The sequence below is a fragment of the Aythya fuligula genome, chromosome 6, assembly GCF_009819795.1.
Source record: "Aythya fuligula isolate bAytFul2 chromosome 6, bAytFul2.pri, whole genome shotgun sequence".
In the NCBI taxonomy this organism is placed as follows: Eukaryota; Metazoa; Chordata; class Aves; order Anseriformes; family Anatidae; genus Aythya; species Aythya fuligula.
The window spans coordinates 31,900,359-31,916,634 of record NC_045564.1 but is presented as its reverse complement, the minus strand read 5'-3'; the positions used below and the strand labels follow the sequence as shown (position 1 = coordinate 31,916,634).

The 16,276-nt window shown below is 67.9% G+C and overlaps 2 protein-coding genes across 2 annotated transcripts in view; both read right to left on the bottom strand.

Annotated features, from left to right (window-relative positions):
- Positions 1-426: 426 nt before the first annotated feature.
- IHH (Indian hedgehog signaling molecule) lies at positions 427-8,243 on the bottom strand. The gene is made up of 3 exons (XM_032190504.1): positions 7,941-8,243; positions 3,487-3,748; positions 427-1,088 (listed from the first exon to the last, which is right to left on the bottom strand). Exons 1-3 carry the CDS (start codon positions 8,241-8,243, stop codon positions 427-429), a joined length of 1,227 nt encoding a protein of 408 aa, XP_032046395.1.
- Positions 8,244-12,139: 3,896 nt separating this feature from the next.
- The window catches only part of NHEJ1 (non-homologous end joining factor 1), a 28,883-nt gene continuing 24,746 nt past the window's right edge, over positions 12,140-16,276 (bottom strand). Inside the window, exons 5-6 of the mRNA XM_032190550.1 lie at positions 12,993-13,110; positions 12,140-12,395 (exon numbers count right to left, since the gene is read on the bottom strand). Of these exons, the coding sequence (XP_032046441.1) occupies positions 12,145-12,395; positions 12,993-13,110 (369 nt within the window). The 3' untranslated portion in view covers positions 12,140-12,144. The remainder of the gene's footprint in view (positions 12,396-12,992; positions 13,111-16,276) is intronic.

Sequence of the window (16,276 nt, the reverse complement as noted above, 5' to 3'; positions counted from 1 at the left end):
AGCACCCGTGCCACCGAGTCCCGGGTCCCGTGCCAAAGCTGTGCCAGCCCCAGGGGGAACGGCACCCCCCCCAGCACCCTGGGACCCCCCTCCCAAAACCTCTCCACGGGGTCCAGCCGGGCTGTAGCTGCCGGGAGCTCCCTCCTCCGCCCCCCCCTCAGCCCTTTTGGGCCCCTGCTCCCCTTTTTCTGCCAGACCCCCGCCGTGAGCTAACCCTGCACACGCACACGCACGTCAAACACGCACACACACACATAGCAGCATGTGGATCCTGCCGGGGGCACCCCCACCAGCACGGGGGCGAGGAGGGGGTGCAGAGGAGGCGTGCGGGGCAGCCCCCTTTTTGCCCCCCTCTGCCGGGGGCACCTCCCCGTGCCGCCCCCCCCTGAGAGCCGCCCCGCGGCCACCTCCTCCGCCAGCGCACCCTCAGCTCTCCGCCTGGGGCACCCCCAGCGGGTGGAAGCTGTCGGGGGGCAGCAGCAGCCTGCCCAGGCGGTAGAGCAGCCCCGAGTACCAGTGCACGCCGTCCCCCTGCGCCCCCGGCCACCCGAGCAGGCTGTGGTAGAGCCGGAGGGGCCAGAAAGCCAGCTGGGCCAGCTGGTGCTCCTGCACCAGGGCGAAGCACGAGGCCACCACGCCGTCCACCACCAGCGTCCCGTGGCTCGTCAGCGGGGCGTAAGCCCCCACGTCCGTCCGGCCCCGCACCCCTACCACCTCGGCGGGCTGCCAGCCCCCCGAGCCCACCGCCACCAGCACGAAGTGTCCGGGGCGCACGCGGCTGGCAAAAGTAGGGCGAAAGAGGGCGGCGGGCGCCGAGGCGTTCTCGGCCACGAAGAGCAGGTGGGTGGGCGTCAGGGCCAGGCGCCGGGGGGGCTCCCGCGTCTCGATGACGTGGAAGGCGGTGAGGGCGCGGGGTTCCTTGTCCAGGAAGGCCAGGAAGTCACTGTAGGTGGGGCGGCCGGCACCGTCCATCGCCAGCACCCGCTGGCCCGGCCGCAGCGCCCACAGCGGGGTCCGGGCGCCGTTCTCCAGCGTCGCCAGCGCCCGGCCGGGGAAGCAGCCGCCCGTCTTCGCAGCAGCCGAGTGCTCTGCGCAGGGAGAGAGAGGAGAGGAGAGGAGGGTTACCCGTCTGCGAGACCCCCAGCTTCTCCCCTGTGACATGCAGAGACCCCCCCCGTGCTGCCCGGCTTTGCCCCCTGCTCTGGCATCGCCACCCTGCACGGATCCCATGCGCACAGTCCTGGGGGCCCTCCCCGTGCCATTTTTGGGGTTGCTGTGTGTGCCAGCGCCCACTCCCCAATGTAGGGCCAGGGCGCTGTGACCACGCTGCAAAGCAGGGCCCCCAAACCCTCCTGGCCCAGGGAGCAGCCAGTGCAAAGCGCAGGGTGAACACCCTTGGGTGCGGGGGCACCCGAAGTTTGAAGAGGGAGTGCAGAGCCCCATGCCGGTGGCAGGCAGAGGAGCAGAGCGCCCGGCAGCTCCCTGGGTGCCAGGGCGCTCCCTGCCTGCCCGTGCCCTGCAGTGCAGCACCCACGGCCCCCCCGGGAGTTTGCAGCAAGGAACGGCAGCAGGGCGCAGCGCCCGGCACCGCAGCTCGCCCCTATTCCGTGCTGCAGCCCCCTGCTCCTCCTGCCCGCCCCCTCACCCCCTGCTCCCTGCACCAAAACCCTCTCTCAGCTGCAGGGACGTGTCAAAACCCCCAGGCAGAATCGGGGAAAAGGACTGCCCCTCTGCAGGTGAAACAAGTCACCGAGTGTCCCCGCACCCAGGGTACACCCAGCCAGGTGCTGGCACCGGCAGGGGATCCCTGGCTTCCCAAGGAGCGATGCTCGGCCCCCCAGCAGCCCCAGCTCCCCCAAGGCACAGCCTTAGGGTCTGTTTGATGGTCCCAATCTCGAGCTCCCAGCCCCTGGCGCCCTCTCCCAGGTCCCCACCTGACCCCACAGCCTCCCCCCGGGTCGCACTGCCCCCCATCCCTCCCCAGCCTCGGGCAGAGCCAGATCCCAGCCCCCAAGGCCCATGAAGAGAGGCATCCATCTCTGGGACAGAATCCTTTTATTACTCAGACGAGGTGCAGCGCCCGCCCCGTGCCTGCTCCCCAGCAAGGGACAGGTCCCAAATCCTGCACCCCACGTCCCCGGGCAGGCGGCAGAGCCACGGGAGGGGGAGGCCGGCAGGAGGGCAAGGGGGGCACCTGGCAGAAGCAGGGGCACAGGCACGGGGCACGGAGGGGTGTGCGGGTGCAGGGGGGGACCCGACGAGACGCAATACATACAACAGGCCACGCGGCCATCCGTACAAAAATAAAAGCCATTTACTAAGAGGCAGGGGCAGCCCGGCTGCCCTCTGTACACAGCTCTGGAGGGGACCAGGATGGGCACCCCACAGGCTCCACCACGCACCCCACGGCTTTGGGGATAAATCCGGGGGACACAGAGCCCCGGGGAGCCGCTGTGAGCCACGAGGCTCTGGCCAGCCTCCAGAAGCCCTCCAGGGTCTCAGGGCCCCGCTCGGCTGCCTGGGCCGTGGCGTTTGTCTTCGGTCAGTCCAGGGGAGCATCCTGGGCTTCAAGAGCTTTGGTCCTTCTCCGGGGGCACAGCCCCACTCCTCCGGCCGGCCCCAAGGCACTGGGGTCAGGGTCCTCGCTTCGGAGCCCGGCCCCGTTTCTCCGGCCAGCCCCGCCGGGCACCGGGAGCCCCGGTCCTTGTGCCACGCTTTGTCCCTCTTCTCCGGGGCTGCGTCGCTCCCTCTCTGCGCCGCGGTCGCCCCACGTCCATCGCGGGCCGGAGATGCGCCCGTCCTGGCATCGGCACGGGGGAGCGGGTCAGCGCGGGGGGCCAGCCTGGCGTCTGGGGGTGTCGGGCCGCTGGCTGCGGGCTAGGGCAGCAGGACAGGCACAGTGCGGTGGGAGCCGAGCCTGGGGACCCCCACCCAGCACCCGGGCGAAGCGCGGCACCGAGGGGCACCGAGCGGCACCGCCGCAGCGGCCACCGCGGCTCCTCCTCGGGCGTGGGTGCGCGCACGGCCGGGGGGGTGCACACCGTGACCGTGGGCACTCCGGGCTGGCGTGGCACCGCCGAGGCTGCTTCCACGCGTGGGCACGGCCGTTTTGCCCCGAGGCCTTGAGGCGTGGGGCTGGCTGCGCGTCCCCGCCGTGCGCGTGGCGCTGCTGCCCTCTGCCGCACGCCCGCAGCGCCGCCGGCACCGGGCTCGCAGCCGAGAAGGGACCCGGGGGGCGCTCCGGGAGCTTGGGCACAGCTTCCCCATCACCACCCCGCTCGGCAGGGGGGGTCCTTGCACCCCATCAAATCACAGCTCGGAAACCCCTCTCAGCAGCGCACAGGAGAAGCGAGCGACAGCAGCGACCGCAGCACCCGGCCCCGGTTGGGTTCCCGCAGCCCCCAGCACCCCCCCAAAACCCCCTCCTCAGCCAGCAGCCAGGCTCCCCAGGCACAGTACAACAGGAGGGCCCCCCCCCAGCCTTACCTGACTTGACGGAGCAGTGGATGTGCGCCTTGGACTCGTAGTAGACCCAGTCGAAGCCGGCCTCCACGGCCAGGCGAGCCAGCATGCCGTACTTGTTGCGGTCCCTGTCCGAGGTGGTGATGTCCACGGCTCGGCCCTCGTAATGCAGCGACTCCTCCGAGTGGTGGCCGTCCTCGTCCCAGCCCTCCGTCACCCGCAGCTTCACCCCCGGCCACTGGTTCATGACGGAGATGGCCAGGGAGTTCAGGCGGTCCTTGCAGCGCTGCGGGGCAGAGGGGCAGAGTCAGCAAAAGGGGTTTTGGGATCGGGGATTTGCCCTCCTGGTTCGCAGGTGGCGTCCCAGCGTGTTTCCATGAAGCCAAGGGATGGGGAAAAGCAGCTGACAAGGAAACTCCGGGGGACAACAGCAGGTCCCCAAGCCCCAGGGCTGCCACAGAGGTCACACGAGCAAGCTGAGCCCTGCCTCGTCCTGCCCTGCCAGGGTTTCTCACCCCAAAGCACAACCCAGGGATGCCAGCCCTGGATTTCTGGGTGCCTTTGACCGCTTCCCCCAGTACAGCGTCTCCACCCACAAGCTGCAGCTCCAAACCTGCTCCAGCCTTGCACGAGCCCCTTGTGCCCCTGACTCACAAGCACAGCCTGCACCGCTGGCCCCTGCCCGGGCTGCAAAGGGGATGGAGGGCAGATAGAAAAGGTGCAAAGAAAGCGAAGTTTGTGGCATCAGGGAGCTCCTTGACAGCACTGGGTGAGCAGACGAGGACTGCCCGGCCAGGAAGAGCTGGTGGGGAGGTACAGGAGAGCTCTGTAAAGCCAGAGAGGGGGACAGAGCCATTAAGGTCCCATATGGGGCAAGTCCTGGGAAACATTAAATGAAAGAGCCGGGCAGCAGGCTTGAAGCAGACACCGTGGGGGATGTTTTCGTGCTGTCACTGCTGAGCTGGAACTCGGTGCCGCAGGACGTCGCGCTGGCAGCGACACAAGCAGGTCATGAGACACTGTCCCCGAGAGCACGAACCAGGGCTATAAAACCTGCTGCTGGGTCCAAGCCCTGGCTCAGAAAGGGCCTAGCAGGGAGCTGCCCCCAGCACGTGGGGCCCTCAGCCTGCCCCCATCACCAGCTCCTGCCCCGGGGGAGGAGGGTGCTGCTGCTCCTGGGGAACCCCGCTTGCTCTTGGCATGGTCCAGGCCCCAAGGAGGGCAGTGCCAGGCAGGTCTTTGCCCCACATGGGGCGGGGGAGCGCCTCTGCCCTCGTCTCGTGGCTCCCTGGGTGTGGGGAGATAAGCTGGGAAGGTGTTGGACAAACAGTGCCCAGGAGAGGGGAGGAGGAGGGAGGGGAGCGACTTTTGTCCTCGCCAAACACCGCCGTGGTGCCACTCTGCGCACGGCACAAGGAGCTCCCAAGGCCCCTGCTGGCAGAGAGGGGGCTTAGGGGCTGGGGGCCGCCCTATGGAGGCAGGCAGCGAGCCCCCCACACCCCACTGCATCCCCTGCACGGTCCCGGCTCCAGGTGTCCCCTCGCCACCCCGCTCCGGTCCCCTCTTTGCGCCCTCTCCACCGACCCCTCCATCCTCCGGGTGCTCCCTGCAGGGCAAAACCCCTGCACCCCCCCCGAGACCCTCCAACCTTTGTCCCCTGGTGAGGGACAAAGCCCCTGGGGACAGCCCAGCCTGTCCTAGCGTGTGCCACCTGTGCCACCCTTGTCCCCGGAGGTGCCACCCCCGCGGGCCCCCCAGTTCCCCGAGCTGTCAGGGTCCCCGCAGCACCCAGCAGCGGCTGTGCCTGTGCCCTGGGCGGCCAGCAGGTGTCAGGGCACGGGCAGGGACCGGCAGCGAGCAGGTACGGAGGGCAGGGACCGGGCGGGGATGGGCAGTGACAAGCAGCGGTGGGCGAGGGCGCGCAGGTGGCGATGCGCAGGGAGCGGGCGGCGATGGGGAGCGGCGCAAGGGCTCCTCTCCGGGCTCATCCAGGAGGCTGCGGTCCCCAGCGCGCAGCCCAGGGGGGGCTGAAACATCCCTGGGGACCAGGGAGGGGTTGGGATGTCCAAGCTGGGAACCCGAGGGACAGGCAGGTGGCAGGGTTTTTGGGGAAGGTGCGCGGTGGCAGCGTGTGAGGGAGGGCACAGCCCGTCCCTGTGGTGTCACAGGTGGCCGGACACCTCCAAGCCACGTGTAGGGCTTAGGGTTAGGGTTAGGGTTAAGCTCTGCGCTGTCCCACGGCAGGGGATGTCACCCTTTTGGGAAGGCAGCAGGGCTGGAGGAAGGGCACAGCGCCAAGAGGACACGGCCACCGGGGACCCTGGGACACTCAGGTGGGGACCTCAGCCTCACACAGGGGCTGGGGGCAATTGCTCGCAGCAAAATTGCCCAAAATCTCTCCAGGAGAAGAAGGATCACACCACACCTGTCCCCGGGTGGGGTTTCTCCCAGAGGGAGCCAAGGTCCTCTCCTGAGGTCCCCAAGAGCAATTTGTCACCGCCGCCAGGGTGGTCGCCACAGCGGTGTCTGCAAGGGGTGATGGCTGGGGTGGGGACACCGTGGGGGCAGGGGGCCCGGGACATTCCTGGGCCAGGCTGCCGCGGAGAGGTGAGGCAGGCTCTGCCTCCAGCCTTATCTCAGCACCTCCGAGTGGGACCAGCGAGAGCAAACACACTGGAATTCTTGAGGAAGATGAAACGATAAAGGGAAGGCGGGCAGAGAGCAGCGCTACCCACCCCCCCAAGCAGGCGGCATCGTCAGGCTGCCTGGGACACCCAGACCCTTGGACTTGGGGAAAGAAAACAGGTTTGAAGTGAGTCAACAGCAGTAAAAGCCAAGGCACTGGGGGAAGGGACAAGGAGCTGGGTCAATGGCCTTTCCCAGCCCAGAGCTACGCGGGGCACGGTGCCAAAGCTCCCACGCCTGGGGGCATCTCCCACAGCCAGGGGACAAGGGATGAGCCCAGAGGGCTGTGGGATGAAAGCGAGCTGCCAGGAGCCGTGCCAGGCAGTGGGGACAGTCCTCTGCCCGGCTGCCCCAGGCACCAGGGTGCCCATCCGTGCACGGATGTGCAGTGGCAGGGACCGTGCAGGGCTGAGAGCCCTCACTTGGGCAGCACACGTAACCTTCGAGAAGAGCCAGGGAGCTTCCAGGTGCCCTGCCAGCAAGGCAGCAGGGAGGAGGGGGCTGGCAGGTGGGACACGGAGCCTGGGACATGGTCCTGGGGGGGACAGGGGCACTGCCTGGGTCAGGGCAGGCGGTGGGAGCAGTCTCACGGGCAAACGCAGTCAGAGGTGTGCTCCTGTCTCTAATCCAAGCCATGAGATGTCACTCGCATGAGTGACAGAGCTCAGCATCCCAGGAGCTGTTCTGCATCAGGGGATGCAGGCTGCAGTGAGCAGCAGCCACGGCTCGTGCAGCTCACGGGGGGCTGGATTCAGCCCCTCTGCTGCAGCCCCCGGTCTGAAAACCGCCCCGTGCCACAGCCTCTGCCCCCGGGGAGCTGCCCTTTGGGGCGCACGGGGTGACAGAGCTGCCAAGCCAGCACCCGAGCCACTTCTCTCCTCGTTACCAACACCTCGGGCAGAGTCCACGGCCAGAGCCCCGCTCGGCTCCTGCCACCAGGAGCTCACCCACCCGCCCGCCAGCCCCCGACCAGGGGGTGCAGTGGGCAGCGGGCAGCCCCGGCTCCCCCCCCCGTCTCCCCCAGGAGCTCAGTCGGGCTGTAACCCAGTGCTGAAGCTGGTGGCCGGGTTTCTTAGCAAGGCCGTGCGGCTCCTTATCTGCATTCCTGAAACCCTCAGGCATTCTCCTGGCAATATTAAAACACAGAGTAACCTTCGTCCAGCATCACCCCCGCCACCCGCCGCCGTCCTCTGTCCCCCGTGCCCCTCCTTCCCCTGGCCCAGGACACTTGCAGGCTGCCTTCAGCAGGGCGTTTGCACCGCCGGCTTCTCCCCTTCCCCAGACACTGCAAGCCGAGGGCTTCCCCTTGCCAGGCTCCCCGCACCATCCCACCCGGGGGGCACGGGAGAAGCGGGGGCACCAGCGCCCAGGGGGGCTCGGCAGCAGCGTGGGACGAGGCCGGCAAGGTGCTCCTGGAGCCCTGCGTGCCCCTCGCCTCCTGCGGGCTCAGCTCTGCCCTCCGCTACCCGGAGCAGAAGGGCAAGGGCCGGCAGGGCGCAGCGGGGCAGGGTGCTGCCCCTCCGGGGAGCTCCGCGTCCCGGCGCCGCCGGCTGGAGGCACGGCGTGGCAGCGCACTGCGACCTCGGGGACAGCGGGACACGGGCTGGGGACAGCGGGGCAGGGCGCTGCCACCCCTGGGGACGGTCCGGGTGCTCGGCGAGCCCAGGCGGGGCGCTGCTCCGGCGCTCCCCGTCCCGTCCGTGCCGCACCGGGGCACCCGGCCGGGCACCGGTGGCCGCAGGTGCCCGGCGCAGGGGAAAAGGGAGAGAAAAGGAGCGGCGGCGGGGCCGTACCTGGGTCATCAGCCGGTCGGCGCCGGTGTTCTCCTCGTCCTTGAAGATGATGTCGGGGTTGTAGTTGGGCGTGAGCTCCTTGAAGCGCTCCGAGTTGCGCGCGATCTTGCCCTCGTAGCGGCCGCTGGCCCCCAGCGTCTTCTCGGGCACGTTGGGGCTGAACTGCTTGTAGGCGAGGGGGATCAGCTTGCGGGGCGGCCGGCGGCGGCTGCCCACCACCCTGCCCGGCCCGCAGCCGCGCACGGCCGGCGCCAGCAGCAGCGCGCACCCGCTCAGCAGCAGCAGCAGCCGCGCCGGCTTCATGGCGCGCCCGGCGGCCCCGGGGCGGCCCGGGGGACCGGCGGCTCCGGGGGCTCCGGGGGCCCCGTTAGGCTCGCCCGCCGCTCCCTCCGCCCGCCCCGGGGCTCCCCATGCGGGGCGCAGCCGGCGGGCAGGTGCCGGTGGCGGTGGCGGTGGCGGCGGCGGTGCCGCCGGTGGTGCCGGTGGCGAGGAGCGGGGTGCCCGGCGCGGGTGCGCTCCGGCTGCCCGGTGTCGGTGTCGGCCCGCTCTGAGCTGCCGTGCCCCGGCGGCGGCAATAAATAGCGAAGGGCCGTTTGTTTTGGCAGGAGAGCGGCCGCTTGCGGGGCGCGGGGCTCGGCGCTGCCCGGAGCCCCCCGCGGTTTGCGCCCTGGCGGTCAGCGCGGCGGGGCTGGAGCCGGAGACCGGAGCCGCCGCTGCCTCCGCTCCCCGGGCAGGAGTGAGAGGGGAAATTGAAGAGATCCGGGACCGGGAACCGCCAGGACCGCACCCTGCCCGTGTCCCAGCCTCCCTGCGCCCTCCCTCCCTCGCCTCCTCCCCGCGGAACCTGCCCCGGGCCGCCCGCAGCCTCCTCCCCCCGGCCGAGCCCCGGGGCCCGCAGCCCACCCCACCGGGCCGCCCGCCGCCACCTGCCCCCCGGGGCCGCCCCGGGACGCGCCCGGACCTCCAAGCTCCCCCCCTGCACCCTTTTTTTTTTTCTTTTTTTTTTTTTTTTCCTTGGCAGCCCCCCCCCCCGGGGGCTCCCCCGGCGCGGCGTGGGCACGGGGTGGCACCCCCGGGGCTCCGGCCCCCGCCGCGCCGCCTGCTCGCCAGGGGCCCGGGCCTGCGGGCGGGGATCAAACAGAGCAGGGAGGCAGCTGGTTGAAATTTAACCACAATATTCTCGCTCCCCATTGTTTCCAGGGAGGCCCGATATTTCCACAACAGGATTATGGCATCTGATTAACTCGCTGAGACAACAATGAGGGGCTGGGATGGGCTTCCCCTTCTAGCTGCCAAAAGGGGAAAGTAAATACAACACCCTGATTTCAGGAGCGAGGCTTCGCGGGGCCCCCCCGGTTCTCCCCAAGCTGTGCGCTGGGGAGGGGTCCGGCAGGGCTCTGCGGGCACCCTGCTGGTTCCCCAGGCTGTCCCCAGGTGAGGTGGTGACCTCGGGACATCCCCGCACATGCAGCCCTCGCGGGGATGCCCCCTCACACCGTGCCCTTTGGTGGGCACGGGGCGCGGGGTGCTCCGAGGGGTACCCGGGCAGGCCAGGTTGGAGCAGCCCAGCCCGCAGCTCGGCTCTGCCCTCAGGTCTGCGCTGGCCTCATCGGCACCGAGAGATCTGGGTAAGAGGGATGCAGCCCGCAGCACCCGTGTGCTTGGGATGCTGCAGCCCAGCAGCCCCAAAAGCCCATTTCCCTTGCAGGAGCAAAGCTGGCCGGAGGTTTCTCCATCTGGGTTTTGTGCTCGGTAGCCACGCAGCCAAAAGCTGTGCCCAGAGCTCTGTGAAGCCCGGCCACCTCGCATGTCCTGCTGCTGCAATCACAGGTGATGGAGCAGTGAGGGCTGGCCAGCAGCCCCCAGAGCCACAACACTTGCACGTCCAACACTTGCACATCTCCTCCTCGGCTGGCTCCTCCAGCAGAGCATCCTCAGGCAGCCAACAGGCAGAGCAGAGACCTGTCCCGGCACCACTCCCCATCCCCGCCTCTGCCTTCCCTGGGGCTGCAGCAAGGGCACAGCTCTCCGTGCACCACAGGCACGGGACAAGCAGAGCCTGGGTTAAGTCTGCAAGGTCCCCGGGCTGCTTTGCTCGCCCATGAGATGAGAAATGAGCCCAGCTCCCCGCCGTGCTCACCCTTGCGGGTACCCTCTCCCCACAGGGACCCAGGACTGCTTCTTCCAGACCTGACACAGCCAAATTCGGACGGGGAGCTGACTTGGCTTGCAACCACGGCTGCCGCCCATGCAGGGCAGCATCCTGCATCTGCCCGTGGTGAGCAGTGGCAGTCCCCTGCATGCAGAGCCCGCTGTGTCCCCGTGCAGCAGGGACTGCAGGGCTCCTGCATGGGGACACCCGAAATCACTCTTGCCCATCGACCCCTGTTGGTGATGAAGAGCAGCCCCTCTGCTCCTGGCAAGGGTTTGGCACTGGGGCACGGGGAGGAATCACTGAGGAATCAGAGCTGGGAGGGATGCGGGCTCCATCCCTGCAACCCCCAGCACCTCCAGCATCCCTCGGCCACTCTCAGACGCCACCAGGACACCCGGTCCCCACGCACCGCTCCCGGCTGCGTCCTCACCTTGCCCAAGCCCCTCTCTCCCTGACCCACAAGGGTCCCCATCCCCAAACCCTTCTCCCCCAACCCCACAAAGCCCCATCCCCGCACCCCTCAGGCTGGCCAAGGCCCCGCAGGGCTGCCGGGAGCCGGGCGCAGCGCGGGGCGGGCGCGGAGCGGGGTGCTGCAGGCAGTCTAGGTGGTGCTATTTCTCTATTTTTGCACCAAACGAGTTTGGGATTTTCCTCTCCCTATTCGCTGCCTTGGTCGTCTTCTTCTCCCCTCTCTCTCTCTCTCTCTTTTTTTTTTTCTTTTCCTTTTCTAAAAATACTTGACAGCGATTGAAAGGTCCCTTTAATCGAGGCCACAGAGCCCTTATTAAGGGCACGGGTCGGGGTGCTGGGCCGTGCCCGGCATAACGGCTTCATTAAACCCTGCGAAAACTAATATTTATGGAATCAAATTTATGGAGGCCGAGGCCGAACTTGTGGCCTTTAATGTGTGTCGGGAGCTCAAATCCAGCCGGCTCCAGGGAGGAGGAGGGGTGGGGACAGGGCAGGAGACCCCAGCGGGACGGGATGGGACAATGAGCGGTGACACTCCCGGGGGCCGGCGGCAACCTGGGCCAGGCAGGCACCGGTGGGCTCCGTGCTGGAGCCACGGGGGCTGGGGTCCTTGCCCTGCCCTGGCTGGGGGCTGGGGGGCATCAGCAGAGCTCTTTTTCCCCGCTGACAGCTCCAATCTCCTGCTTTCCCCACCCTCATCCCCGCTCCTGCAGCCCGTCCCTCCCCTGGGGGAGCGGGGCAGGATCTGTCCCTGCAGCAGGTCCGTGCCCCAAGCCCCAAACCAAAGGTTGTCCAAGGTGGGGGGCAGCTCCTGGGTGCTTTTTTCCCCACGTAAGATGCTGGCAGATGACACAAGCTGGTTACGGCTGTCAGCACAAGCTCCCCGTCCCGCGGCTTCCCCTTCCCACCACCCACCCTGCCCCGCACGCTGCTCCCTCGGAGAGGAAATATAAAAACCTCTCGCCCTGGGACTGGCCGGCTGCGGCCCTGCAAAGGCCCTTTCATTCCCCTGCCACAGACACGGGGGCTGCTCCGGATGTTTTTGTTTCCCCCTCGCCGCCCGTGAGAGCAGGCAGCGAGGCTGCGGCCAGCCCAGCCCCGGGGAGTTGGGGGCAGGCAGGGGCAGGGGTCCCTGCGGTGCGCGGCGCTGCCCGTTTTTGGCTGGCTATTTTGGGACCTGGTTGGGCACAGGAGCGGCATCCCGGCTCCAAAGGATGCGTGTGGACACAAGGGCTGGAGGAGGAGAGCAAGGGTTAGAGGGTGGGTGGGTGGATGGATGGATGGATGGATGGATGGATGGATGGATGGATGGATGGATGGATGGATGGATGGGGTATGGAGGGGCAGGACTCAGCGATCTCCTTCACGAGCACCCCTGTCTGGATACTGCTGGCTGAGGGAGGACAGAGCAGGAGGGGAGGACACGTCACCCAGACACAGCCCTTTAATGCAAACAGCACGGGAGCAGGCTGCGTTGTCTCCTTGCCCTGCTGGCACCCCTGCAGCAGCACCCTCCCGCTCCCCTCACGTCCAGCGTGGGCAGCCTGGGAGCTGCACCCAAGGAGAGGCACCAAAAAATTATCCTGAGACATCATCGGGGGGACGAGGTGCCCACGTCCCCATCTGGAGGCAGCTCGGGAGCGGGGAACGGCCCCAGCAGCGTCCCCGGGGAGGTGCGGACGAGGCGGAGGATGCGCCGTGCTCTGCTCTGCCTCTCGCAGGTGTTCTCGCTTGGTGGCAGCGACCTCTCAGCCGAAGAGCCCCTTCGCTTTCTTCGGCTTGGCCTTGGCCGCGGGCAGCCGGGGCTTCTGCGCCGGGGAGGAGGTCAGCTGGGGGCAGAGGGGAGGCAGCGTCAGTGACACCCCCCCACCCCCATGTGGTGGATGTGCACCGTCACACACGTGTGCGCAACCAGGGTGCAGGGGGGAGGACGCGGTAGGAAGCGAGCTGAACCCCCCCAGCCTGCCCTGCACGGGCACGGGGCTGGGATGCACGGTGTGGGGGGCAAAAACTGGGTGTTGGGACCAGCAGGAGCGCACAGTGTGGCTTTTTCCATGCCAACCTGGAGGCCCCTGGCACGGCCAGGCTGTTCCTAGCACCGTGCTCACCGCGGTTCCCTCGCTCGCAGGCGCTGTTTCATCCTCCGGGGATTGTGGTGGCGGCTCGGGGTGCCCTGAGGTTTCTGCAGCGGGCGCCGGGCCCTCGGCGTCCTCTGGTGCCAGGAGCAAAGAGATGCAATTTGGGGTTGAGACGAGGGAGCACGTGGCAGTGCCCAAACCCACACCGGGAGCGAGGGGAGCTCGGCCCAAAGCAAAGGGGGACACGTGCAAGGGGCAGGCTGCCCCCAACCCAGCTCCCTGCTCCCGTTCTCCGGGGATAGGGGCTCACCCAAACGTGCCCCCGCCTCGCATCCAGGAGCTCCTCACCTGAGTGGTGCCGTTTCCGAGCCTGCTTGGCCTCCTGCAGCATCACCGCCGCGTAGAGCTGCCGCAGGGCTGAGGCGAACGCCTGCCCGTCCCCCGCACCGCAGATCTGGGGCAGGCTCTGCGGGGACAAAGCGAGGGGGACACCGTCACCAGCCGCCAGCGCCGGGCTGGGAAACGACCCACACACACACCTGCGGCTTTCCCGTTAGGAGGAGGCCAGCACGGCCACAGCCTGCAAGCCATTCATGAAACGCCGCCGGAGATAAGATCACACGGGAAGGGCTGTGGCTTCCCCAGCGGGGATAAGCCGATAAGGACCACAAGCCTCGGGGACGAGCAGGACCCCGGGCACGTGGTGGTGACCAGGAGGCCCTGCCTCACCACAGCCATCCCCTACACGTGCAGCACAAGCCCCCCCGGTGGCTCCAGCGGCTGCCCCAGCTCGTGCAGGTGATGGTGATGGAGAGGTGCTGGGTGCCCACTGCGCACTGCAGGGAGGGCTCCGGGGAGGGATGTGCACGGGCAGCTGTGCAAGGGAGTGAGCGAGTGTGCACAGGGATGCGTGTGCAGCCGGGCTCCCTGGCGAGCGTGGTTACTGGTGTGTGTGTGTTTGTGCGTGTTTGTGCGTGTCAAAGGTCTGGCACTAATCTCTGCCGGGCTCCACACCCAGACAGCAGGAGAACAAAGTGTAACAGATAAGGCCGGTTCCTCTCCCGGCCAGGGGAGCGGGGAGGGGATGGGGACGCTCAGACCCACTCAAGGCCAGAGTCCAAAGCGTGCGCCCGGCTTCCCAAGGGCAGAAAGGGCAGGCTGAGACCCCCCCAGTGCTCCCCGCCGGGCAGGGAGCTGATGCCAGTGCTGGTGGCCAGAAAGGCACCTTCCCCGCAGGTCTCAGCCCTGCTGCTGGGAGCAGAGGCACAAAAAACGCTCAGCATCAGGCCACAAATGCCACTGGGGTCTGCTTTTTTGGCTAACATCTCCACATGGACCTCCTGTGGCCCTGCCCGCTGCCACAGGAGGGAGCGATGCTCTGGTGCGAGCGCCCTGCCAGCATCCCTGGGATTGCCAGCCAGAGGGCAAACCTCCCGATTCGGCTTTGCCCGGCCTCCGAGCTGCGAGCAGCACAAGGTGCCGGGGAGGAGGAGGGATGCCGAGCACCTCGGACACCCCTGGGACGCGCCAGCCCTGATGGCTCAGCCCCACGGTGCCAAACTTGCACCCGCGGGTGCAAAAGCAGGCGCCCGGTGCCGGGAAGGCGACTGCACTTCAAAGGCAGCAGAGGGGCTGGCATCGGGTGGCCGACACAGCCCAGATCAAAGGCAGGAGCCATAATTCAGAGAAAAGCAAACAGCAGCTCCCAGGAAAAGCCAGGACCGGCGGTGGGGCGAGCAAAGCGTCCCAGATAGCACCGCGCGGGTCAGTGCCCCTGGGCACCACTGCCCTGCCGAGGGGTCCCCGGGTGGGAAACGGGGCCGCAGGTGCAGGGCACCCCCTGCCCATGCCTCCGGGAAGGGCTCGGCTCTAAATGTGGCTACCACAAGCTCGGGGTGGAATTTGGGAGTCACTGGCCAGCTCCGAGCCATCGGGCTGCCGGAGCTCGCCCGCGTTGGCGCAGACCCCAAGGGAAAAGGGTTTGTGAGCGGGGCTGGAAGAGCTCCCCTGCAAAGCCCTGACTCGGCAGGGAGCAGAGCGTGCTGTGCCAGCCACCGGCCGCCTGATGGCCCCGGAGGCTGAGAGGGACAAGGAGGTGTCCCCAAAGCAAGGGGACAAGCCCTGGGGACGGGCACCTGCCCTCCCTTTTTACCCCACAGCCCCAGAGCATCCCTGGAGCAAACCCTGCTGCAGCAAGTCGTCCCCGCTGCGCCTTCAGCCCTGGCTGCCGGCGCCTTGTTTTCCTCCCATCCCTTCTCTGCAGGATAAACACAACGCCCGAGGCAGGGAAGAGGCAGGAGCGGGGTGCCTGCAGGGTTTTCCCCCCGCGGAGACGGCGGGGGGCACGGCAGCAGCTCGACCTCTGGTGGTGTTATGACTGCCTGGCCGCAAGGCCGAGCGCCGTGCCCGCTATCAGGAGCCACTCAAGGCTGCGACACCGGCACGGGAGGCTCGGCAGCACGGGCTGAACCGCGATTAGCCGAGCCAGGGGGGGCTGCCCCGAGCTGGGAATGGGATGTGCATCGGGCTGCGCTCGTGGGGAGATGAACCCAACCTCGCGTGGTGCCCCCAGCCCAAGGCTCTGCTCCGGGGAGGTGGTGGGGCGAGGTGGAAGCAGCAGGCAGGGTGCCAAACCCATCCCCAGCCGTCCTGCTTCGCCCACCCTGCCCCGACTCCCTTCTCCGGGGAGCTGGGGCTTCGGATGCGCCCCCGACAGCGTGGCCGAGGGGCTCACGGCCCCCAGCCCCGCGCCGTGCCCCCGGTGCAGGAGCAGCACCGACCCCTGGGACGGGGCTGCAGGCTGGCTGGGCCCCCCCCCCCCGTGCTGGTGCCAAGCAGCAGAGTCTAAATCGGTCGTGCTCAAAGCCGGGGCCTGACCCTTTCATTATCACACCAGACGTTCGAAGCGGTTACCAACATTCTTTGCTCCCAACCCCACATTCCTATTTTTTAATATATTTTTAACTGGAAAACAGAGCGAACGGGGCCCGCTTGGAAATTACAGCCTGGCTGCTGTGGCTTGTATGTCAGATCTGCCCACATTCCCGTGGCCAGCCTCAGCACATGCTCCACAGGGGCACACTTAATAATTCCTGCCGGGGCTGGGAGCCAAGGGGTGTGGGCCTGGGGGGGGGGGGGTGCACGGCTTCCCCAGGCTGGCGGTGCCGTGGAGCAGTGGGTTGGGAGCAGCACGCTGGCTCTCCGGTGATGGGCACAGCCACTGCTGCCTTGCTGGCACATATGCAGGGGCTGGTGATGCTGCAGCAGCCCCTGGAGGGCAGGGGGATGGCTCCAGGGCTGGGGTTTTGCTGTGCCTGGTGGCCACGCTGCTGTCACCTTCCCTTGCCGCAGGCTTTGTGCGCTCCCGTGGCGCGCTGGGCATCGCCGCCCGTGATCCTCTGCAGACTGGGCAGGGATCCACCCTGGGATCCACGCTGGGATGCAGAGAGATGAGGAGTGAGCTCTGCTAGCCGCTTGCCCAGCCCGTGCCAACACCGAGGGATCCCACCTGCGGGAGGACACAGCTGGAGGGCTGGGGGCTGGATGCTGATACCCCTTTCCACCTCCAGCCCTCCTCCCCGCCTCAGAGCCACCTGCAGCACGCCCCGGGCACCGCACAACCCGGCGGGGGA

Coding starts and splice junctions, on each gene's coding strand:
- IHH (XM_032190504.1), bottom strand. CDS start 8,243: ATGAAGCCGGCGCGGCTGCTGCTGCTGCTGAGCGGGTGCGCGCTGCTG. Junction 3,749..7,940: donor CCGACCGGCTGATGACCCAG/GTACGGCCCCGC, acceptor TCTGCCCCGCAG/CGCTGCAAGGACCGCCTGAA. Junction 1,089..3,486: donor CCACTGCTCCGTCAAGTCAG/GTAAGGCTGGGG, acceptor CTCCCTGCGCAG/AGCACTCGGCTGCTGCGAAG.